Source organism: Genypterus blacodes, unplaced genomic scaffold, assembly GCF_046128005.1.
Source record: "Genypterus blacodes isolate CSIRO-AG114 ecotype Tasmania unplaced genomic scaffold, CSIRO-AGI_Gbla_v1 ptg000258l_1, whole genome shotgun sequence".
Taxonomy (NCBI): domain Eukaryota; kingdom Metazoa; phylum Chordata; class Actinopteri; order Ophidiiformes; family Ophidiidae; genus Genypterus; species Genypterus blacodes.
In genome coordinates this window covers 322,360-346,187 of record NW_027467051.1, presented here as the reverse complement: position 1 = coordinate 346,187, position 23,828 = coordinate 322,360, and the positions used below count along the sequence as shown (strand labels likewise).

Below are 23,828 nucleotides of genomic sequence, written 5' to 3'. Positions count from 1 at the left end.
CTGCTCCAGCACAGTCTGTCTTCTATAGCTGTGTGTTTGTATGCAGGTACAGCCTGTAAAGGATGTGTTGTTATGCATGAGAGGTTTTCAGAAGTCACCATAGTGATGTTTCACTTATTAGTCACCCATAATATTAGTTTGGGAGTGGATGGCAACAGCTTATCTGAAGTTCCAGTGATGCGGTGATTTGAGCTCATATCAGCGTCCAGATGATTGTTCTTCTGTCTGTTTGCTCCGTGACACAGGGAAAGCGTGGGCGCCTCCTATCCAGGCGGCGGTTTAACCCCCGACACCAAATTTAACCTGAACTTGTCTTTTTTTATCACAGGAAGAGAAGAGAATAGAAACTTCGTGGAATGGATTTCCAGCCTTGGTTTGTATGGAAGGAAACAAAAAACAGGACATTTTACAAGTCTTTATTTTTCCTTTGTTTCTCTATTTTTGTGACTTTATGTCCAAAATTAAGAATGATGTGACTTTAGTGACAGAATTCTGAAATCTGGTTCTTTCCATTAGAGCTATCTTCCCCTCTCTCTCTCTCTCTCTCTCTCTCTCTCTCTCTCTCTCTCTCTCTCTCTCTCTCTCTCTCTCTCTATCTCTCTCTCGCTCTCTCGCTCTCTCTCTCTCTCTCTCTCTATCTCTCTCTCTCTCTCTCTCTCTCTCTCTCTTACTGACCTGAGCGACTCAAGCCCATAAACTGTAAATCCACCCATTAACCCTCATTTCCGTACAGACAACTCAGATCTTCCAGATTCATCACAGGAAATGAAATTGTAAATGAAACATGACAGAATGTGAAATATGATCGTGCAGAGTATTAATAGTGCTGAAGACATGGGTGTAACCAATCACACTGCAGATGTAGTGTGTAGATTCTATTCAGTAATGAAAAGGTTTGGAGGATCTAACATATTTATAGTTGAGTTTCTTCAGGGTTCAGACTGCAGGTTTCCTCTGTTTGTTCACTGTTTCTAAGTTTAATATGAGGGAGTTCCATACAACATCACAATGCTTATGGGCAAATGGTTCTTTCGGGAGGAAATGTAGCAGGAGAGGAGTCACACTCCATGAAACTGATGGTGCCCGTTTGTGCACAGCTATGATGTTTTAGAATCGACTCTGCTCATCACTATGAAAGCCCTGAAGCACAGATCTGGTGCATAGAATGGACTTTAGAGCAACAATAACAATAACAATGTACTTAGATATGATCAGGACGGTCGTCAGTGTATATAAGCATTAGGTCTCATAAGTGACTGTGGGTCTGTAAAGCTGTTGTTGTTATACAATGTGTTGGAATTAGTAAAAGCATTTGGAAGTAGTTTAAAGAATAAGATACTGATACAAATAATACAAATGCATTGACTGAAATTAGGGTACATTTAAGTTTTCATTGAGTTCAGTTTTAGTTATTTTGGTGTTACTGTTCAATCAACAACTTCAACAAACACATATCTTATCTTCATTTAGCTGTAAACTTGTCATTTGGAATCATGTCCTCATTCCCCATATGACCTATACGGAACAGCAGGCCAGTGTTAATAATGTATCTCTTTCCTAAACACCCCCGGGTTTATGGTCTGCCCGTCAGCACAGATACATGTTTGGATCAGACCGTGAGAGGTTTGCTATAATTGGACACCAGGGTGGGAAAGCCTGGCTGGAGCAGTAAGATGACGAGGTCCACCTAAAGGTCACGGAGGAAACTTGCTTTTGTCCCACTTTCCTTTCGTGCTCGACAAATCCAGCCGAGTATTCGTCAGAAAAACAGCTCCAGACTGGGAATGGCCACGGCTGCTATTCCCACATGAGCGGCTTGCTGGGCTGTGTTTATTTCCTAATGCCAGCAAAACAAAGAGCACATAAAATTTATCACTGGTTGATGAATGGAACTGTGTCGCTATCACGTCTGGCATCAATGCCTTGCTCTCTGACAACTGAAACAGTAGCTCAGAGGATTCTCAAGAAAATCGTGCCAGAAGAAAATAAATGAAATGTTTTGTTTTGTCATTGTTTCACACTTCAACAATTGCCACTTCAAAGTAAAAAGATCAAATGTGTGAGTGTTTAGATAAAGTACTCAGGGTTTAGAAGAGTATCTTTGCTCAGATGGATTTGTGACATTTTATTGTCTAAACCCGTCCAGTAGATGGCAGAATAAGCAATGAATAAGAATCTATGGAACAGCATGGATAGACAGACGTGTGTTGCATTCATGCCATGCAGTTCAACAAATGACCAGAAGAGATCAGAGTATTCAAACTTTTCATGCCTTGACCGGGAGAAGAACAACTTGCTTGATTCAATTTGATGCAGCTTTGGCAGTTTATTGAAATTGCGCATAGAAATGAATTTGCCATAGATTAAGACATTCATCCATCTAACAATTTACAAGAACAACTTCATTATACATACATTGATATACTTTATTATATTGTTTTCTTAACCACCTTTTATTTACTTTTTATGGTTTCATTGTCACATTATGCTTTGATTGTTTACTTCATTTCTCTTCCTTTTTTTTGTAGATGAGCAATGGACAACAGGAAGCCGAACCCTAAAAGGTGTGGTTCACCTGGTTGCGCTTTACAAAAAATAATCAGAAAGATTAACCGGAAGTACAGTAAATGCATGATGCATCATATAAATATAATATCTTAATCTAAACAAAATTCATACAAGTTTGATCTGTTACTCGGTGGTTTTGGGGGGAATATATTTGTAACATGAGTACAAAATCCCCCCCAAAAAAACTCAAACAAAACAACATACTCACATACTAAATACTGAAAACAAGAAAATCGACTTTTTTGGATTTGCATTTATTTTGACAGGTTTATCGGAAGTGCTCCGTCAAATCTTCACTGCTTGACACATTTTGACAGCCAGACAGGTAGGTGAGGGAAGGAACCGTTTGTCTCACTACGCATGCGCTCTGTTACATATGAGTTTACGTGGAAACCTTTCAAGAAGCGCTCACCAGAAGTTTTAACCACGATATTAAGCTTCTACTTTGGCGTTCGGTGGAAAACCCCTCGTATATCACTGTTCGCCTGCTTCAGAAAGGTAATTTAGGTACTTTATTCGGAGCGAGTGGGCGGTTAGCGATGCTAGTTCCGCCTTGTCCCCCTCCGTGATGGACAGCAGCAGCCAGGAAAGCGTCACAACCCACCGGGGCTGAAGCCGAAAAAGTATAAACACCAACAGTTGTGGATACTTTCTAATAAACAAAGATAACAACAAAAGGTGAGTAACACTTGTACATATAACACACACATACAAATATACAGTTTCTACTTAAAACTGCCAACGACAACTCTGAGCTAAAAGAGCTAATAAAGCTAAAGCTACATGGATAGGGTAAAGCACCTGTTGCCCTGCTGACTTTAGCTAGCAGCAGCAGCAGCCTGGATTAGCGTCACGTCACTGCTGTGTTTAATGCTGTTTACGTGTTTATCTTTAGCTCACGCACACAAATGGACCCGTTTACATTACAAAGAGAACATATTAACCCAATTGCAGTATTTAGTTGGTGACGTCAGCTAATATCAGCACCTACCTGATGTTACCGTGTAGCTTTGTACACCTAACTGAAGGTAGGGCGACACTAAACTGACATTATTATCTTTGTTTTTAACCGCGGTATTCCCTCCTTCTGCCCCGTTTGCATTATTCACCACCATCATTTATATATGTGTACATATATGTGACTTTATTTTGAAGCCTCAGACCTTTGCTTTGGGCTGAAAGGTTGAATTATTTGACTTTTTGTGCCCTGGTGAGGAATGCAGACGCTGCATTCCATTTGCAGTCCCGTCTTGTTCTCTTGCACTTGTTCCGACAAGCTCCTACTAGTTTACTGCAAGCTGCTCTACACCCTATAGAAGCACACACACTCTGGGGAACAGACAAAAGGAGCTGCTCTCTTACTGTATTTGCTCTGAATAGGCAGCGTTGTAATCAGGTCAGTTGGTTTCTTGTGCTCTTGTGTACAGATTGTTGTGAATTGTGGCACATTAAGATAACACATAGTCACTTATTGGGTGGAAAAGAGACCAACACTGATTTTCTAATTGAATTCCCCGTGTTCAGATGACGTTCTGTGATGGTTTGGTTGCCGTGGCAGTGTTCACTTCTGTGGGTCTATTCATTTGATGCTTGTCATTGCACTATTATGGGATGGCTGTGGACAGCTCATTGAGATCCATGCCGGTCTGTCCCAAACAAACTTCAACTTGGTTCTTTGTTTAGCATTTGTCAAGCCCACAGAATGAACCGGGCACAAAGGCTGATTGTGCTGCCTGAGCCTCTCTTTAATCTGCTGGGAGGCCTTAATGAGCTTTTTAGGAGCTTGCAGAGAACAAGCAGGATTGCACAAAATGTATGAACCACCAGTGCAGTCCAACCAGAGCAGAGTGTAAATCATCAAGCATGCTGTGTGTCACATGCACCATGCTGCAGTCGCAGTTAGTCTCTTGTTTTGATGAAACACTTCTGCAGATATCTCACCACTGACTGATGTGTATTAGATGACTCAACACTTTGGATAACAGAAGTAAATAGCATGGAAAATGTTTCTTAGTCTTTGACTTGATTGCAGATTCATATGAAAGCTGCGGTCTGAGTGAATAACTGATTTAGACAGACATGGACCAGATGGTGTTGTTATGTGTGATTAAGAGTCCAATCATACACTTTACACTAACTGTATATTATAGTATATTGTTTCCAAACAGTTATACTGTGATAATGTTCTGACATGAAGATGTAAATCTATGAAAAGTCAGTTTTTCTTTTGTACAAGCTGGTTGAGAAGTCCTTCTGGTTTATTGTGTGATTGTTGTCATTTGTTATGACATATTTAAATTGTAAAGTTAAGCAATATACTACTGCACTCTGAGTGTGTAAGAATGTGAAACGGCTGCTCCATCAGCATAAATAAATAAAAGTACAGTCGCACTCAAATAGGAGTGAAATTCCGCTGTCTTCTCCTGTTACCAAACCTGAAAATCCAGCTGCCATTTCTCCTGCTCCTCTTGAAGCTGAGCACAGTGCTGCTCGTGCTGAGAGGCCATGTTTGCTGGATAAACAGAGACAACATGGACGCAGTCACATGACACAGGATATGATCTAAGTGTCACCTCCTCAACCTGGGGAATCTGTAGAGTAACAGCGGGCCGTGTGTGTGTGTGTGTGTGTGTGTGTGTGTGTGTGTGTGTGTGTGTGTGTGTGTGTGTGTGTGTGTGTGTGTGTGTGTGCGTGTGTGCGTGTGTGCGTGTGCGCTCTCTCTCACATGTTCACACTGCAGACTGCTTCCAGGTCAGCAGCTGTGCGTGTGCAGAATGCAAACAGCAGTGTTAGACATGGAGCGGCTCTCTGTTTGCCTTCCTGCTCACAGTAACCTGGACCTGACTCACCTGCCAGATATTTGAGAACAGAATTGGGTTGCAGCGGTGCTGAACTTTGTGTATTGAATTATTTGTGAGCTGAAGAACTTATCCTCCTCAGTTTATAGATGGGGAAATAAATAATGCATTCTTCCCTTTGGCTTGGAAACATCAACCAAAAAACAAAGCATCATAAAAGAATCAGATCAATACTTCAGGTCAGATTTCAGATCAAGTCAAAAGGAGGGAAAAGCCTTAATAAAGTCCATTTATCTGATTAGACAATGATTTCCTTTTTATTCAGACTGAATAATTATCAGCCTCAACAAACGGCAGTGATTGTGTTTGTGTCGTGTTACCAGATTTCACACACTTTGTTGTTTTGTTTTTGCTAGAAAACAAATAAACGTCGGATAATCATTTTAGGGATCTTTCTACTTTGTGGTAATGAATTCAAATATATATTTTGTGTAACTTAAAGTATTCAGCTATTTTAGTTCATGCAGGTCTGACTTGTTCTTGTTCTTTATAAAGCCTAGTAGAGGCAGACTGTTCTCACACTGAGGCCGTGGACATTGGCCTTTAGTGAGGCGTACGTGGATCAGCTCAGTGGCTCAGCTGTGTGTCTGTCGCACAGTGCTGTGTGTCTGTCGCACAGTGCTGTGTGTACATTTTAGTCCCAGACTCGCTAAACCAGTTGGACTGAGTCAAAGCTGACCAAGCTGCTGTTTCAGCAAAGGAAAACTAGCTGACGTTAAGTTCAGGTCAGAGGCATTGTCTTTGTTTGCTTATGTATGAGTGGAATGATAATAATCATAATAATAATAATAATTAGTCTTTTGTGGATACAACATCTTTACATTTGTGTCAGTGGCTGTAGCTCTTTCCTGTCTGGTATCATCAGGCTCTGTGTGAAAATCAAGCAGCAACATCAAACTTAACGAGTGACACTTTGCTCACCCAGGTCTCTGTTAGCAGCTGGAAGGAAGCTGATGTTGTGGTTTTATGTTCTTGTCTCTGTGTGTATTTAAGGGGAGTGCTGTGGTCACTTTGACGTAAAGCTGCCCGGCTGCAGGCAGGACTTATAGCACACAGCCAAAGGGCAAAGAGAGCATTGCCTCTAGATCAATGAGCTCCAGTAAATGTAAGTTAGCATAACAAGACTTTTGATACTCGGCTGTGTTAAGGTTTAGTAATGTCCCTTATGTACTTGGACACCATATGAAGAGGCCTAGTCTGATTGATCAGCTGGTCAAATAGCTGGACTCTACCTCTTACTCTGTCGTGTACACGTTATGCCAGTTGTTCACTCCTTCACCAGCCTTTTACTATGTGTGTGTCTGTGTGTGTGTGTGTTATTGTCAAGGGACATTCCAAAGTGCAGCCTGATACCGGCGTGCAGACCCTCCCTTTTTAAATTCACACTGTCTGCTGGGCGGTATATGGAAGAGAACAACTGCTCGACATGCTCGTCCGCCTCTGTTTGTTTGTGCCTGCCAGAGCATGAACCTCACGGCTGTCTGACAGAATATTTGGAAACACTCCAGATTCTCTGTCCACAGAAAAACCATGAGCCAGCGTCTTTAAAATGTATCCACTCTTCAGAGAAACGCTCAGGTTAAGGGGGTTGTGTGTGTTTGTTAGTGTTTGAGGGGCCATAAGCTAGAGATGTAGACTTAGGACCCAGGAACAACACACACACACACACACACACACTGGGATATGGAGACAGTCCAGGTTTAAGTTTAAATCTGCAGGCACAAGCTCTCTATTCCACTTCCTCAGACAGCATCCATGCAGGAAACAGTGTAGTAAACAGTGTCAATGGAGTATTGGCAAAGGATGGAAGAATATCAGATCAATCCCTTCTGCCCTTATTGTTCAGCCCCAGTATGACCTCACCTACCAGGCCTGACCAATTGGAAGCAAGGCTTTCTTTTGAATCCTCTCTGTGACTGAGGGTTTGAATATGGATCCAAAGTTCAATAAGAACAGAGAAAATGTGTCGTTAGTGAAGTTAGAAAGCTTTTGTAGGATTACTTAAGTGTTTTCAGTGATTCATGAATTTAAACATGTAGCATTTACACTTCATCTTATTGAACACAAATAATGTAATAAAGCACACCCTAACCTTATGGAGCTCTTATTAATAAATGTTCTGTTTGTTTTTTCACTTTAGAAGCTGCTGATTGCTGAGACTCGGACATTGTGATGGAAAATCCTGGTAAGTAAATGATTGTATTGATTTGTTATTGGTCATTTTTAGATTGATCACTGAGCTCTGTATGGTTTTCTTCTTCCTCTTTGTGGTCTCGGTCTTGGTCTGAAGTGCTTCACACACACACACACACACACACACACATGTGTTCTTGCGGGGGCAGTGACTTGACTTTGTCTCAGTCATGGTATCATGACGACAGAGAGCGGTGACTCTGCAGAGCAGCACAAGGTCGTCAAGTTGTCCGTTAAGGGGGTTGTCCTTGTGACGCTGGCTGGTGTTGACACAGCAGCTATCTGATTGGCCCTGGACCAGAGGACACACCTGTATGTCAGCAGAGCCGCTGGTTTGTGTCTCTGCCATGCGTGGCCTTGTGTCTGTTTCACCACTGACCTCGATCACTACACATCTTCACCCAGAGGATAGTCCTGCTTACACTGCTCAGAAGGGGATCTGTGGGAAAATATCTGATGGCTGTACAATCAGAATACATCCGTGAGTAAAGTTTATCCTCTTTAAAGATAGTTTTACATTTTTAATATCTATTCTTTAACCTTTTTGTGAGAAGATATATTTAGACGGCATTAGCTCAGAGGCTAGCACAGACGCTATCACTCTAATGTTGCTCATTAGTCTTGAGTGGAACAGTAGAGGGAATCTTGATCTGTTTGGCCTCAGTTCCCCGCCAGGCCCTCAGTAAAAATAAACTTGACTTCCTCCTAGGATTTGTTGTAGGGATTGTGTTTATGGGGCCAGGCTGTGAGGCTGCTGACTCATCGGAATGCTTCAGGCTCACTTGTGCTTTATCTTTTTATTCTTATATTGGAAAAGGGCAAAGTCATCCAGCTTGTTTGTTTGTGTTTGTAATTATGTTTCATGGGATTGTCATGAGGACAGTGTGATGGTATTTGTGTGAGTCATCAAGGAAGCCGTTTTGTTCAGCTGGACTTTCATGTTCCCGAGCGCAGTGGGAGCCTGAGTAGATGATTTGTCTCCATCTGCTGCTGCGTAATGAAAAGAGTCCTTGTGCCATCATGAGTTCTAATGAGTCAGAAATCTTTGGTTGTCTCTGTCAATTAACCTGAATGTTCTGTGATTGTCCTCTAAATGATTGTTTTACCACACGGCTGATATCTGGATTTGCATTACACATTCAAATTACAGAGACACACTCCATGTTTACACACACATGTGACTGTAGAGGGAGCAGGAGTCACACACCTGTTATCAAGTCAGCTAGTTAAGGACTCCTGAACATCCTGAAAACACAATAATACACACAATGTTGTCCTTGTTTAAGCCTAGATTTAACACAACAAGAAGAAGAAACCCTTACCGAACTCAATAAGCAACCAAATGTACTTTGTGCAGATTTGATACTGTCTGATATTGGTGATTGTGGATTGATCCTGTAAAGTGTATACGTGTGCTTCTCCCTCACCCACTGTGTGTATGTGTGGAGGAAATAGAGACCAGCTGGCTGCTCTGTCTCTGTGCTGCATGGGATTAAAGGTGGCATTCTGTTATGAGCTTTACTTTCTCACCAAGACGTATTTATGAGCTAGATTAAAGAAAGTACCAAGGCCTCAGCTGTTAAATGCTTTTACAGTGTATCTGAAGGCTTTACTGAGTGTTTAACAGTGAGTTGTGAGCGCACTAACAGGCACCCGTTGGAAAATCCCCTCCTTCTTGTAGCTGTAAAAGTCAGTGGCTAATATCGATTCAAAGATTTCTAATTGACACCTGCAGCTCCTAGTTGAATTGGAGTATCCCCGAGTGCTATTGGACACCTCAGCTGTGTCACTTCCTCTCCTCTGGCACAGAGCTCAGCCTTGGCTCGGCTCACCTTCCACTCCTCTAGTTACCTCACGCTGCAGTCCTCCCCTCACCCTTCAGGGAGGAGTGTTTAGTCAGCTTGTGAAGCGCTGCTAGAGGGGAGTAGAATGCGTGGACACACCTTCAAGGCTTCATGAGTGGACCCTGGCTGCTGTGAACTTTGCCCCTGAAAAAGTCTGCTGTGAGGAATGGCAGGCATGCAGGACTGCTGGATCACCTTATTGGCGTACCTTATTTATGAAGTCAGAGCTCCAAGAAGGGAGGGGCCTAAGAACCCAGCCAGTGTGTTTGTGTTTTAAAGAGCAAGAAGGAGGGAGGGAGAGAGAGAGAGAGAGAGAGAGAGAGAGAGAGAGAGGGAGCAAAGCACACAGGCTGAAGGGAGGGGGGAGGGCAAGACTATAGAGACGGGAGAGACTAAGCGACGCAAGTGAACAGTCAAGACGGTCTTGGGTTACAGGAGCTCTGTGTCTGTTTGGAGAAGAGCGAGGTGGCTTTAGTTTTCCCTTCCTGCCGTGGGCCTCAGGAGAGGCAGAGCCCGGCAGGCGGGCCAACGGGGACAGGAGTCATAGCATGGGACACAGTGCTAGCAGTGAGACAGTGGCACAGCAACCGGCCCAGCACAACACGGGTGAGTCCAAGGCCACAGGCTCGGCAACAAACGGGCGCACTCAACATTCTCTAGATAAAGTTGTTTGTGTTGAGAAAACAAGCTGTCGGTACTCTTTGAGGAATGAAGAGGAAATGGAAGAGGAGCAGGTATACTAGAACAGATAGAGAAGAAGAGAGAAACTGTGTGGAAGCGGCAGGCACAGACAGGTGGAGAAGAATGCATGCAGATGGAATGTGGTGATTGTGAAATATACAAACCACGCTGCCTCTTCCTCCGTCTGCACTCGGCACTCTGTCATCCTGCTCCAATTTTTAATGAAAAACAAGACCTGGGGGTGCGACGCACCAACCCACACCACTCGCCTCTCCATATGAATCTATAGCTTGTGTGGTGCAGTTCACCCTGAAGCCAACGTCTTCCTGCTTGACTAATAACAGAACAAACTCTCATAAACCTGTTTTTGCTGTCAAAAGGAGGCCCTGCTCTGAAGTTCTATTTACACACCTGAATTCTACTACTTCATAACACACCTTGGCAATTGCAGTTCAGCCTCTGTGTTCCCCCGGCCAGGTCTCACTTTGTTTCCCCTTATGGACTTTGGGTGAACAGAACCATTAGATTATGTTTGTTGCTTCCATATTTGCTTGATAGTTCCTTTGGGTCTCAGCATGAAAACTCTTAAAGCATTAATACGTGTGTGCGTGTGCGTGTGCGTGTGCGTGTGCGTGTGCGTGTGTGTGTGTGTGTGTGTGTGTGTTGCTGGTGTCAGCATGTCCTATGATTGGCTCACAGCTTGATTGGAGAACTGTGGCGTAGCATCCAGCATTTATACTAGACCTTTGATTTTGCCTGGCTAAACATTGACTGTAGTTTATCTTTGTTACTGATTATGTTTAATCAAAACAAGGAAGCTCAGTGTTTGAATGCAGACGGATGCTCTTTGCATCGGTGTTGAGGGTCAGCATTCGTCTCTTGATCTTGACCATCTCTAAAGGGTTTGGTGCCTTTTGTTCTGTGTGAAGAAACTCTCTCAGCTCGTCATGTTTTCATGAGACACAGGGTCACCGCCGCCACCGCCACATCAGTTTTCTTCCTGTCCACTGCCTTGCCACCTTCCCCAGTTTAACACCCTCTGGTCTCTGGGTAATGTGTCAGGAATAGCTGTGAGGGTCAGTCTGCCCTCTGTATGTCTTTGTTTCAGCATTGTTTCAGTCATAGTTTGCGTTTTCAGATTCAAATAGTGTGTTTGAGTTAAAGCCGTTGATCCGATCAAAGACAGAACATCATACATGTAGAATCGGCACAAATGATCTAAACAAGCTCACCAAGGGCCGAGCTGTATTGCGTCCATGGCCTGTAGATATGAAACAAAGTGTGTGTCAGGAGCGTTCACAAGGAGGTCAGGACTGAAGATGACTCAGCCTCCTGTCACAGAAGCCACAAGCACATGTTGTGCCAGGATTTGTTTTATTTTGCATACAGTTTATCCCCAGGACTTACATTTTGCTGCAATTGTTGCTTTCTTATCTCTGCGGGGAGCGAGCGTGAGCCACAGGCAGAGGACTCGACTCCAGTCAGAAAGCATTAAGACAGAAATTGGTATACAACAACGCCTAATCCCTGCTAGTCCTTTGCCTGTTGTAAGGCTAAACCGGGCTTAATAAATGTTGGGTCTTGTGATGTTAAGGACGGTAGATCTCTGTTGTTCTGTGAGACGGTTTAATCTCTCTTCTGTCAGGGAATGTTTAGAAATGAGGAGATCAGGATGTTTGTCAAAAGGTAAGGCAGCAGTCCAGCTTTACTCTGACGTTCTGTTGTTTGATGTTGTTATTATGGGCTGTCCTATGTTGATGGATGTTATTGTTACTTTTAGTTCTGTCCATGGAGTAGAATTACATTTTCTAGTCTACGACTGCTTCAGTCAGAGATTTAAAATAGAAACTGCAGAGTCTCTGTTCTGAGGATGACGTTCAAGGTCAAAGGGATCAAATGAGTCCAGCTCAGGACATCAACATGTCCGCTCCATCACAACACAACATGTGGCTTAAAATGCCTCTGTGCCTAAGGTTACTACTGTGTGGTTCAGACACATTTTGAGTACCATGAAGATGACACATCCTCCAAGACACACAGTGGTCTTGGTGTTCTGCTCTGTGAGTACAAGCCACAAAGAAAGTTCTGAGTGAGTGAGTGAGTGAGTGAGTGAGTGAGTGAGTGAGTGAAGGATCATGTTGTAAGGAGATGACGTTGGCATGTGAAGCCTTTTTCGCTTTGAGTGGTCAGTGTTTACATCTTAATGATAGTCACAGCCATGTTGTCTGCCTCATTTGAAGACAAAGATGCACTGCAATTGCAATTTGGTCGCAGGGATTCATGGGTTCCCTCATTTCTCGCTCTCTCACTCTCTCTCATTCTTGCTGTCTCTCTTTCTCTCTCACTCTGTCTCTTTCTGTCTCTGTCTAATGAGGCTTCTTAATTGCGAAACGTGTGGTTAAGTTTGTCTCTTCCTCTGTCTTGGTCTCTCTCTCTCTCTCTCTCTCTCTCTCTCTTAATTGTGAGAGGTGTGGTTCAGTCTGTCTCTCTCTTCCCAGGGATAACCACAGAGCTTCCGTGTTGCTCTGCGGCTGCTGTCATGAAGTCATGTTATTGTGTAACTGCTTTTTTGCGACTCACCACTTAAGAATTCTAATTGGAGTCTCACACCCACTTGCTGCTATATTTGGGGGCACAACAAACTCACTCCAGCTTGGATAACGTGAGTCATGGTATCTGTCTCCTGGTATCTGAGGTTGTGTGGTCGTGCATCATGTGACTTGAAGCGTATGAATCCTTTATAATAATGATGATTCATCTGAAACACAGAGTTGAGCTCAGCAAGTTAAACATGTTGGCTGCTCTAATGCGTGTCACTACTGTGGGAACAAACACATAAACTCACACCCCAGTGAAGGATCCCTCACGAGGCTCCGCCCCATTTCTCACTGTCTGACTCGTGCCGGCAGACTCGAGCAAGGACCGAGTTTGGAATTTGGAACATCCGTGTCAGAGAAGCAGCGTTGAGTTGAAGTCCCGCCCACATATCAAGTTCACACCTGCATAGGAAGGAAACTGTGTTGATGGTATTGAAACTTCTGATCGTCCATATACACACCGAACAAAAGCATTCTGAACATCGCTGGCTTCCTGTGTCACTTGCTACTCGTGGCGAGGATGTGAGGCATTCTGTGTTCCTACAGGGCCGCTCTGCTGAGTGTTTATGTGTTTATGACACTGACCGTGAACTGTGATGAGCCTGGTCAGATGCTGCTGATATGATTTGATGGTTAGTCATTAACAGGAAATGAATCCCTGGTTTCCCCTGCGCAGCAAGAAAATCAGCTGATTCTGCTGTAGAAGGACATTCACCTGAGATTTACTTTGAGTTTCTGTCAGGTCCTGTGGCCAAAACACACAAAGTCAACTTTAAAGAAGCCCAGTAGCATCATAAATCTTGTATTTGTGGGTTAAACAGGATATTTGACTGAATCCAGCTCTGATGTGTCTTCTTTCTGCCTCACAGATGATGAGGTGGATCTTCAGCGCAGCACCACAGGGGGAGAGGAAGCTAACTCATCGGACCGAACGCCCCCAGCCAAACGTAAAGGCAAGTTCTCCAAAATGGGTCGGATCTTCAAGCCCTGGAAATGGAGGAAGAAGAAGCAGAGTGAGAAGTTTGCTGAAACGGCCATAGGTATGCTGGATGCAAGGGACTGTAAGTTAGGATGAACACCTGTGGAGCTTTATCTTTGATATTCATTCTTTATGTTACAGCTTTGGAAAGGAAGATTTCTGTGAGGAAACCTCGTCAGGAGCTGATTGCCAGAGGAGTTCTAAAGGAAATCCCAGACAACGGTGAGTAGATGTGAATACTAAATGAACATGATCTGCTTCTTTGTTTGTTTTTAAAAAGTGTTAACATTAGTCTGTGTTTGTTTGTTTGCTCCCATGACAGAGAGCAATGATGTGAACCACTCCAAAGCTCCGCCTGTAAAGAACGGACACCCCATGCCCATGGACGTGGACAGGGTGTCAGAGTTGGGCATGCGGGTGTCACGGGGCGACTCTGATATCAAGGTCAATCCCACCAGGGGGCTCCAGGTAGACGAGCGGCGAGGCAGAGCACCGTCTGATGCCTCCAGAAGCAACCGAGCGCCTCTGGATGTTGACTCTCATGCAAGACTTCCTGTAGAAGTGGACAAAAGAGTCCGTCTGCCGTCTGATATGGACAAGAGAGGAGGGTCTTTACCTCGGGGACCACCTCAAGAGGAAAGACACCGCAGAGATGACAGGGAGGACAGAGGAAGGAAGGATGACAGGGAAGACCCAGAAAGAAAAGACTGGCGAGAAGACAGAGAGAGAGATAGAGCAGTTGACCGGAGAGAAGACCGTGACTTCAGGGAAAGGAGAGATGACAGAGACAGGAGAGATGAACGGCCAGAGAGAGAGAATAGGGAGAGGCGGGATCGTGATGAGAGGGAAAGGAGAGACCGTGATGAGAGAGAACCGAGGGATCGTGACGAGAGGGAGCGACGAGATCGTGACGAGAGGGAGAGGCGGGATCGTGATGAGAAGGAACGGAGGGATCGCGACGAGAAGGAACGGAGGGATCGCGACGAGAAGGAAAGGAGGGATCGCGACGAGAAGGAAAGGAGGGATCGCGATGAGCAGGAACGACGGGATCGTGACGAAAGAGAACGGCGAGATCGAGACGAAAAAGAAAGGAGGGATCGTGAAGAGAGGACAAAGCGGGATCGTGAAGAGAGGGCAAGGAGGGATCGAGATGAGAGGGAACGGAAAGATCGTGACGAAAGGGAAAGGAGGGATGAGAGAGAGAAGAGAGACGCTCGAGGAGAGAAGGAAGAGAGGGACAAGGAGGACAGAGAGAGGAGAGAAGATAAGGACCGCCGGCCTGAGCGGGAAAGGAGAGAGAACAGAGGTGAGAGAGACGACCGAGAAACAGACGAGAGGGAGAGAAGAGATGACCGAGAGAGGGAGAGAAGAGAGGATAAGGAGAAATGGGAAGACTGGGCCAGGAGGAACGAACGGGAGAGACGAGAAGACCACGAGAGACGAGACAAGGACCTCCAGCGTGTGGACGACATGAGGCCTATAGTGAGGCCCGTCTCTGAGATGGACCTGAGACCGTTTCTACAGAAGGCCTCCTCAGAGGAGAACAGGAGGGTTCGTCCGGCCTCAGAGGCCGACAGGAGGAGCACCCTGCCCAGGAACTCTCCGTCTCCATCATCAGAGTTCAGAGGGCGCACAGGTAAAGCTCACTCTGGTTTACTAAATGAGAAAAGACATCTGGTACACATTTCTGTCTCAGATGTGTGTGTGTTATGTGTTGAAGTTGTTTGAGGTGGAGGAGGAACAGATCCTTACGTGTGTGTGTGTGTTGTGTGTCCCTCCCTAGAGTCCGCCGGTGTCCGCTTCTACTCCGAGCCTGATCCAGGACAGGACTCTGCTCGGGAGCCTCCCCCCACCAGACAGGTCCTGCTCCCCCCTAAATCTCTCCTCGCTTCATCCAGCGGAGCCCCTCCCTCTTCTTCGTCTTCCTCTTCTTCGTCATCGTCCTCCTCCCCTCCTGCCGTAGCCGTGGCCAAGCCTCCAAGGACAGTCTCCTTAATAGTTGAAGACCCTACTCGCCCCTCCTCTGCCGCTCCTTCCTCTGCAGACTCCCACACGCCGCCCCCCGTCCCTCCCCACGCCAAGCAGCCGCCCGTCCCTCCGCCCAAACCCAGCAACCGCAACAGCAACCCTGCACTGCTCGGTGAGTCTCAGTGGACGATTGCTTACTTTGTGTCAATAATCTTATGAAAGCTCAATCACAATGACCAGATTAAGGATTTCATCACACACACTTGCCAGAAGAGTTGATTTGCTGACATTAAAGGGTTAACCTCATATTTTCCCATTTAGCAGTGACTCAGATGTCTTAGTCTCCTGTCAGTTGGAGTGCAGAGTCAACAGATAAGTGATGGCTCCACCCCGGGGCTCTGAACCTCCTCCTCCTCCTCCTTCTCATGTGTGTGTTGTAACACAAACACAGCGTTCGGTTGGCACTCGGCTCAAACTGCAGTCGTCCTTCACCAACAAATCTGACTTGGGAGTAGTTGGAGAGTGAAGTGGAGCTAAATGTTTCAGTGTTTTCATCCTCCTGACAGACAAACAACACCTTAGAGACGTCTTTACTACACTCACTTTGACTTTATGGCTCATTGTTGTTGTCACGTGTCTTCCAGTAGTTTGTGTGCGTGCGTGTGTGTGTGTGTGTGTGTGTAGCTGTGAGTCTCTGGAGTGGAGACAGGCTGCAGCTTGTCTTTGCAGCACTGATACTGATCCCTGTCCTCCTCTGCAGAGCTGTAGATCTCCTCTCTCATGTTTTATGGCACAGAGACATTCCAGTGGTTCAGCTGCTGTTTAGATTGGTTTGGTGTTTGGCTTGGCTGGGAATAATTGTTTGGTATCGGCCTATTGTTCAATTCTCACAGTGTATAAGTCTTTGAGAGCTCAAACACACACACACACTCAAACACACACACACACACACACACACACACACACACACACACACACACACACACACACACACACACACACACACACACAGTTTCATGACGAGTGATCCCTGTGTCGTAGAGTTTCCACTCTCTGCTCTCATTTCTTTTGTCCTCAGCTCATCACTTTGTTGTTTTACTTTAAAGTTCTCCTCATAACCCAGAGAGTTATTTGTACCATTTAGTTTCACCAGCCTATGTATGAACGCTCCAGTACAGGCAGCTTGTAGAGAGGAGGAGAAGAAGAACCCAGAGCCCCTGTTGTGCCTCTGCCTGGTATGTGAACCCAGCACCCTCCCTGACATCTCCACTCCTCTCTGCCAGCTTCCTCCCTGAACAGGAGCTCTAATGTCAGGCAGCCTTGTTACTGGACCAGCTGGAGACGGCAGGGCGAGCTAGGCCTCTACCTCTCTCTGCCCGTGTCCCTGCGGCACAGGGCGGGCCAGACCTGCTCAGGTACCCGGCCGGGCGCCACGCCTCAGGCCCCTTTCTAAAGAGTGGGATACATTTACCACCTTCATTCATATAAAACAACTCACCTCCATTTTAACCTCCCATAATGCACTGCATGATCAGGATAATGCAACCAGCAGAGCCGCGTGCAGCTCAACCAACTAACTCTACATAGAAAACATGCATGGACATTAACGTGTTTGCAGAGTGCAGTGATTGTTTGTTGATCCTAGTGGATGTGAGCGTCATGTCATGTTGAACTGAATGTAAATCTGATGCCCGTCTGTCATGATGGACTCCAGTGCTGCTCAGCCTCAGTGGGAGAGTCCCTGTGTCATGTGACCTGCATGGTGCTAACAGAGAGATAGAGATGGAGCTGGAGGAACGTCTCTCCTCCTCTCTCCAAAGCTCCGTCTCATTGTTCAGCTTGTCTCCATGTAATAACCCTAACTCCGCCCCCCCACAGCTCCAACATGCATCCTGTGCTCTGATTGATCCAATGTGAATGTTTGATGCTGCTTGATTAACGACTGCATGCAGTGAAGGCCGTGTTACTGACTGATCCTGATTCTTTACAGCGGAGCTCTCTCAGCCTGGCAGCGGCATCATCGTCGTGCCGGCTCACGCCAAGCGCTCTCCTCCCACGCCACCTAAGAGGATGACTCCTGTCGTCAAGCGCCATGCTGTGGAGGCTCCGTCCAGTCAGGGCCCAGAGTCTGCCACCGTCGACCCCAGCCCCCTGACGTTGCCCTCTGCTGGCTTTAAAGGGGATAACGGGGAAGACAAGACAAACGCAGCAACTTACAACATCGCCGAGCCTCTACCTCCTCCGCCGACCCACATACCGCCGTCTCCCACCAGGGTCCAGTTGATCCCTCCGCCCAGCCTCTCGGCCGGCCCCGTACACACGGTTCAGACCGATCCCCCCAGCCCCACCACCGAGCCCCCCAGCCAGCCTCCAGCCATCCCCCTGCACATCCTCATCCAGAGAGCCCTGGCCAGCCCGGGCCCGACCCAGCCCAACCCAGACGGCTCCCAGAGGGCTCACTCCCTCCTGTTCGAGTCGCCTCCAGAGTTCCCGGCTGACGCGGGGGGAAACTCACGCCATTCTCTCCCCATCACCATCGAACCTCTGAGGCTGTGAGTGACACACACACAACCATCCCCACACACACACACACACACACACACACACATCACATTTGCATAAGTTAGTTAAATTCACACGGCAAACAGCTTTGGTAGGCTCACACTTTTGCTGGAGGAGCAGAGTGCAGTAATCGACTATATAATGTAATTATGATATAAATAAGATATCACATAATTCTATTCCCTGTAATTTCACACAGTATTTCAGACGTTAGGCCCTCTGTTCTCCCCTCAGTCTCCTCATACTGCTCATACCTGGTAGAACATGTTGTGACTTGTAAAATATGAGCTTATCTTCACATTATGTAAATATTTCCTCTTCACCTCTCTCACTTCAGAGACGTTCAGGCGTTAGAATATTCCAGCTTTCCATGCAAAGGAATAAGAACATAAGAACATTATTGGGTCTCACCTTAAAGCTGGATCCTGGATCTTAACTTCAGGAGTCCGTCCTCGTGACGCTGAGCCTTCATCTCCTACAAACAAACACTCAGCTTTACTCCTTCGCTCTGTGACAGAGTTTGAGTACGAGTCCTGTGTTCTCAGACTGGGACATAACAGGAAATGAACAGGAGGGCGTCTGAGTCTGAGTGCAGTTTACTAACAGCTGTCTCTTCCCACAGGCCTGAAGACGATGACTTTGACATGGAGGAAGAGTTGCGTAAGCTTCACCCTCAGAGGCCTCAGAGGCAGCCGGAGCTGGAGCCCCGCAGCAGGAGGGCCATGGTGGGAGACCACAGGGTGAGCGTCATCCCTGAGGGCGGAGGGCCAGGAGACAGTGAGGAGGAGGAGGAGACAGACTCAGACGGACCCATCCTCTACAGAGATGATGAGGACGAGGATGAGGAGGATGAGGAAGCTCCTCCAAGTAAGTTACACTACAGTGAAGCTGCATTCAGGTCATGAGGGGAAGTGGTTTATGTGTGTAAAGACATCCATATCTAATAAATGTGTGTGTGTGTGACAGGCGGGTTGGCGAGCCGCGTGAGGAGGAAGGGCACGTTGGCCCTGAGGATGGAGAGGCAGGAGCGAGCGCAGAGGGAAGCCCAGGAGAGCCAGGACAGCATGAGCTGGCAGAGCAAGGAGCAGTGGCAGGTAGTGAAGGCCAAGATCGGGACGGCCCTGACACGGTAACTACATCTGGAGCTGCAGCACTACTGATCATTATGAGTGATGTCCCTGTCTGCTCACCTTTCACTCACCTTTTAATATTCCTCTTCCTCCCGTGTTAGCCTGTAAGGATCCACGTGTGTCTCTGGTGGTAACAAACCTTGTGTTGTGTTGTGTGTGTGTTTGTGTAGGCGGTTGAGTCAGAGGCCCTCAGCTGAAGACCTGGAGCAGAGGAACATCCTCCAAGGTACCTCCCTCCATCACACACACTCTCATTATTATTATTATTGAGCCTTTTCTTTTCTGATTCCTCTGTGGACCAAAGTCAGAGGCCACATTGTTCATGACTCCATCTGGACTCAAATCAATATTTTGCTGTTGACCTCTGTGACCCTGGCACAGTGATGGATAAATGAAAGAAAAGCACTCAGCAGACCCAGCAGGCTCCCAGGCTCCCAGGCTCCAGCCTTTAGGTGCTCAGCTCTTATTATGAAGCTTCTGCTGGATTTGAACCATGTTTGTACTCCAGATGTTCTAATAAATGCCCCCTTGTGGTCTATGAGGGAAATCATACAAAGTCAACAGAGGCTGAACTCAGTGAGCATCAGGCCGCTGCTGTCTGTCTCCCAGAGCCCAGTGTTCATGTAACACTCCTCACAATCTGTCAGCACATTTTGATCCAGGCGTCTCGCTGCGTCTCGCCTGTCCTCACACAACTCTGCACAGACTGAAACAATGCAGCGCCTTATGTGGAGCAAAGCTGTGATTAGAGATTCCTGTTACGCAGCACGAGGCACGACGGCTGCTCTGAGAGAGCTACCTGACTGGCTGCTCTCCCTCTCTCTCTCTCTCTCTCTCTCTCTCTCTCTCTCTCCTCTATCTGATGGAATGTCTTTTCCCTCCTCAGCCAAGAGTGAAATGGACCGAAGGACGGAGAGATGCGAGATCAAGCGGCGGCTCACCAGAAAGGTCAGGAGATGCAGAAACCCAAACTCAGTTGATGTTCAGTCAGACCCGGTGCTGTTACTGGGCTGCCTGGCTCCTGTCACTGTTCATCTCCTCCCCCTGTGTGTCTGAGTGTGTGTGTGTCCCCCTAAAGTGCATCATTATAGATTGTGTACTGTGAGCTACACTGATGTCAAATCAAATCAGTCTATCAGAGATTGTAATCAAATTGAATTCCCATGTAAACTTCGCGTGACCTGAACTCATTTATGAAGAGCAGGGACGCCATGGTAACGACTCGCAGCGACTTAGATAGCAGCAGTGCATTCAAATCAGCCGGCTGTGCCTCATTTACATAATCAATCTGAGTCAATACTCTAATCTAAATGCTAAATCCAAACGTGATGGAGGAGGAATTTGCATCTGGACGCTCATTTGCAGCAGGCTTAGTAAATCTGGCCCTCGATGTCTCTCAGCCTGTGTAGATTGCGTGTCTCCTGTGACGGCTCCCACTTGAACGTCTCCTTCTCCTCTTTGCCTCCAGTTGTCCCAGAGGCCCACAGTGGCCGAGCTCCAGGACAGGAAGATCCTGCGTTTCCACGAGTATGTGGAGTCGACGCACGCCCACGACTACGACCGCAGAGCAGACAAACCCTGGACCAAGCTCACGCCCGCTGACAAGGTGAGGCCATCACACACACACACACACACACACACACACACACACACACAGACTCAACCTGGTCATTATGATAACAGGTTCCTGAGCCTTCCAGCAGCACTTCCTCTGGTCAGCTCGTGGAGGATTTGCATTCCAAGCAGATCGAGTGTCAGGCGGCAGGAATTCCAGGAATGCCACACAAACACTGCTTAGTGCCTGTGCTGAGTGTTACCAAGTGATTTACTGGGTCCAGTGAAGCTTAGAGACTTACGTAAGGAAGTCTGATTCATGTCCTGGTATAGGAGATGAAAGAATCCTGAAGGAAGCAGGACTCAGGGTTTCACAATAAAGCTCTCATTTCAAGGAGGAAGAGTTTATGGTTGATGTGATGCAGTGTAGAGCAGGAGGAGTCAGATCTGAGCTCAGGGACAGAGCTGCTGATGGTTTCCTCTTCTCTGCTGAGCTGAAAACGAATACATGTATTTCTGCTGAAGTGGCGTTTCTCTCCTCTGTGTGATCTCAGGCTGCCATCCGCAAGGAGCTGAACGAATTCAAGAGTTCAGAGATGGAGGTCCACCAGGACAGCAGGATCTACACCCGGTCAGTCTCACAGAGCTGAGCCTGAGCTGCTGGCTGCTGTGGCCCTCAGCTTTATTCACTGTGCTCATCAATACTTTATGAGCTGCAGCATCTAAACTAACCTCTCCTCCATCTCTCTCTCCCTCCCTCTGATCCAGGTTCCATCGGCCCTAGCTGTCCTCTAAAGCACTTACACAGGGAGGGAGAGAGTGCAGACTGTTTCCTCTCTCTCCCCCCTGCTGAACACTGAGGCCCAACGGTCCAAATCACTGACTGACTGACTACTGACCTGCTTCAGCCGAAGACACTGGAACACTGGAAACACTGGCAGATCTGAAGGTGCACAGGAGGAAGCAGACGGCAGGACAGGCCTTGTTGGTATAATTCATATTTTTGAGGTGCTCAGTGCCAACAGGGGAAGTATAAGGAGACTGAGAGCCACGCTGAGGCTCAGCATCAGGCTCAGCATCAGGCAGGGGGCTGAGGACCAGTCAGGCCCAGCACGACGGGCGATGGAGATGATCCTCTCTACCTGTCGCTCTGTCTGTGTCTTCACCTTCACTGTATGTTGGCAAACTAATCAGGAGTCTGACACTTTGCCTTTGCATCCCCATTATGATCACATGTGCTTTAATGGTACTGCAGACACACGTGTGTGTGTGTGTGTCTGAGGGTCCCACATGGTCCCACATGGTCCCTCTTGGTCCCTCTCGGTCCCTCTTGGTCCCACATGGTCCCTCTTGGTCCCACATGGTCCCGGCCTTATCACCTGCTGATCCGACTCTCTCATCAAAGGAAATGTGAAAGACTTTGCTACATCAGAGCGATCTGTTTCTTATAAACTCATCGTCGCCTCCTGAATCAGCGGTTGAACCATGAGAGCGATGATTCTCTCCTGATGTCACCTAGCATGTGAGCCGGACGCTGTAGCTCCTTGATTGAATAGATTCAGACAGCAGCTGATAGGAGCTCACTGTGTAACGAGGCACCTTACGTTCCTTTAACCAGGAGTTTAGAGGCGGAACCTGGAATCCAACCTTCATCATGTTGTTTATAGATGAAATATAAAGCAGGAGAATGTACATATTTTTATTTTCCTGTGTGTTTTACGGCTCCGTCTGTCTGCAGGCCCACACTGGGCCCGCCTGTATAGATCACCTGTGTAGATTGATGACTTTATATTGTTTATCTAATCCTGACACATTTTAATTGTAAAGTATTTCTCACATGATGATGTAATGATGTAATGATGTAATGATGTAGTTCCACCAGACGATGGTACAAAAGGTTCTCTGGTGTTTTTTATGATGCAGAGTTTCAACTTTTTTGCAGCCCAATGTACAAATGGAAAATCCACTCAAATTAAAATAACTGATTTTTCATGTTAAACTCTGTCTGTCTGTGTGTGTGTGTGTGTGTGTGTGTGTGTGTGTGTGTGTGTGTGTGTGTGTGTGTGTGTGTGTGTGTGTGTGTGCGTGACTTAAAATGTACAAAATGATTCACAAAACCCATCGCCACCAACAAGCAAACGCCAGACTCATCTTCATCATCTGACATAACGAGGTGTCAATGTCTTTCACTCGTTTTCTTTAGTAAAGTGCAGCTGACTTTCTCAAATTAGAGGTTGAAGGATTCAGCAGAGACGCCTGGCTTTAATCACAGGAAGCACAAACTGTCACACTGACATCAATGCAGCAGCGAGGACTCTGAGGCGCTGAGAGCCAGAGTGCTGCTCACATCCTAAACCCTGCAATCATCAAGCATGTACTGACTACTCATCAGGGTTTAATGGAGTGAAGATATAGTTCCGTGATAATCCATTAAGGCCCATAAAGATCTTCCATCTCTTCTTCTTCTTCACTCCAGTGCTGGTTGATCTCCAGCAGGCTGAGAGTTCCTGCACATAATCACAAACCTAAAGTCCTCTGATCTAAACTGAGTCCCTGTGTGTTCTTGTGTGTGATTCAGTGTGAAGCGTCTCTGCTCCTCCTGTGCGTCTGATCGAACGCAGACGAGACTTCTAATGACTTTCACACCGAGTCTTTAAAAACAGATTGTCAGAATGTTTCAGAGATTAATAGCTTAGGTAGTTCTCCCGTCTGAACACGGGGGCGGGCCTCAGCTGAGGAGGATCTAATGAGAGCACAGCACAGTTCAGCCTGCATCCTAAACACACACACACACACACACACACACACAAGCACAGGGAAGCTTTACAGTCTCAGGAGCAGAGTTGTGCTTTTTCTTTATTCTCTTTCTGCTCACATTTCTGTCTCTGCCTTTT

The 23,828-nt window shown here is 46.6% G+C and overlaps 1 protein-coding gene across 6 annotated transcripts; it reads left to right on the top strand.

Annotated features, from left to right (window-relative positions):
- Nucleotides 1-2,915: 2,915 nt before the first annotated feature.
- Nucleotides 2,916-22,936, top strand: phactr4a (phosphatase and actin regulator 4a). 6 transcript variants are annotated; one of them, XM_076171517.1, is made up of 15 exons: nt 2,916-3,246; nt 7,567-7,611; nt 13,611-13,781; nt 13,862-13,942; nt 14,043-15,356; nt 15,504-15,860; nt 16,972-17,103; nt 17,679-18,240; nt 18,873-19,117; nt 19,217-19,379; nt 19,551-19,606; nt 20,267-20,328; nt 20,849-20,986; nt 21,489-21,565; nt 21,703-22,936. In XM_076171517.1, exons 2-15 carry the CDS (start codon nt 7,599-7,601, stop codon nt 21,716-21,718), a joined length of 3,387 nt encoding a protein of 1,128 aa, XP_076027632.1. In that variant the 5' UTR covers nt 2,916-3,246; nt 7,567-7,598; the 3' UTR covers nt 21,719-22,936. The 6 variants fall into 6 exon arrangements, with proteins under 6 accessions (XP_076027632.1, XP_076027633.1, XP_076027634.1 ...); XM_076171518.1 differs by lacking the exon at nt 2,916-3,246 and adding an exon at nt 3,884-3,964; XM_076171519.1 differs by lacking the exon at nt 2,916-3,246 and adding an exon at nt 6,128-6,151.
- The last annotated feature ends 892 nt before the right edge of the window (nt 22,937-23,828 follow it).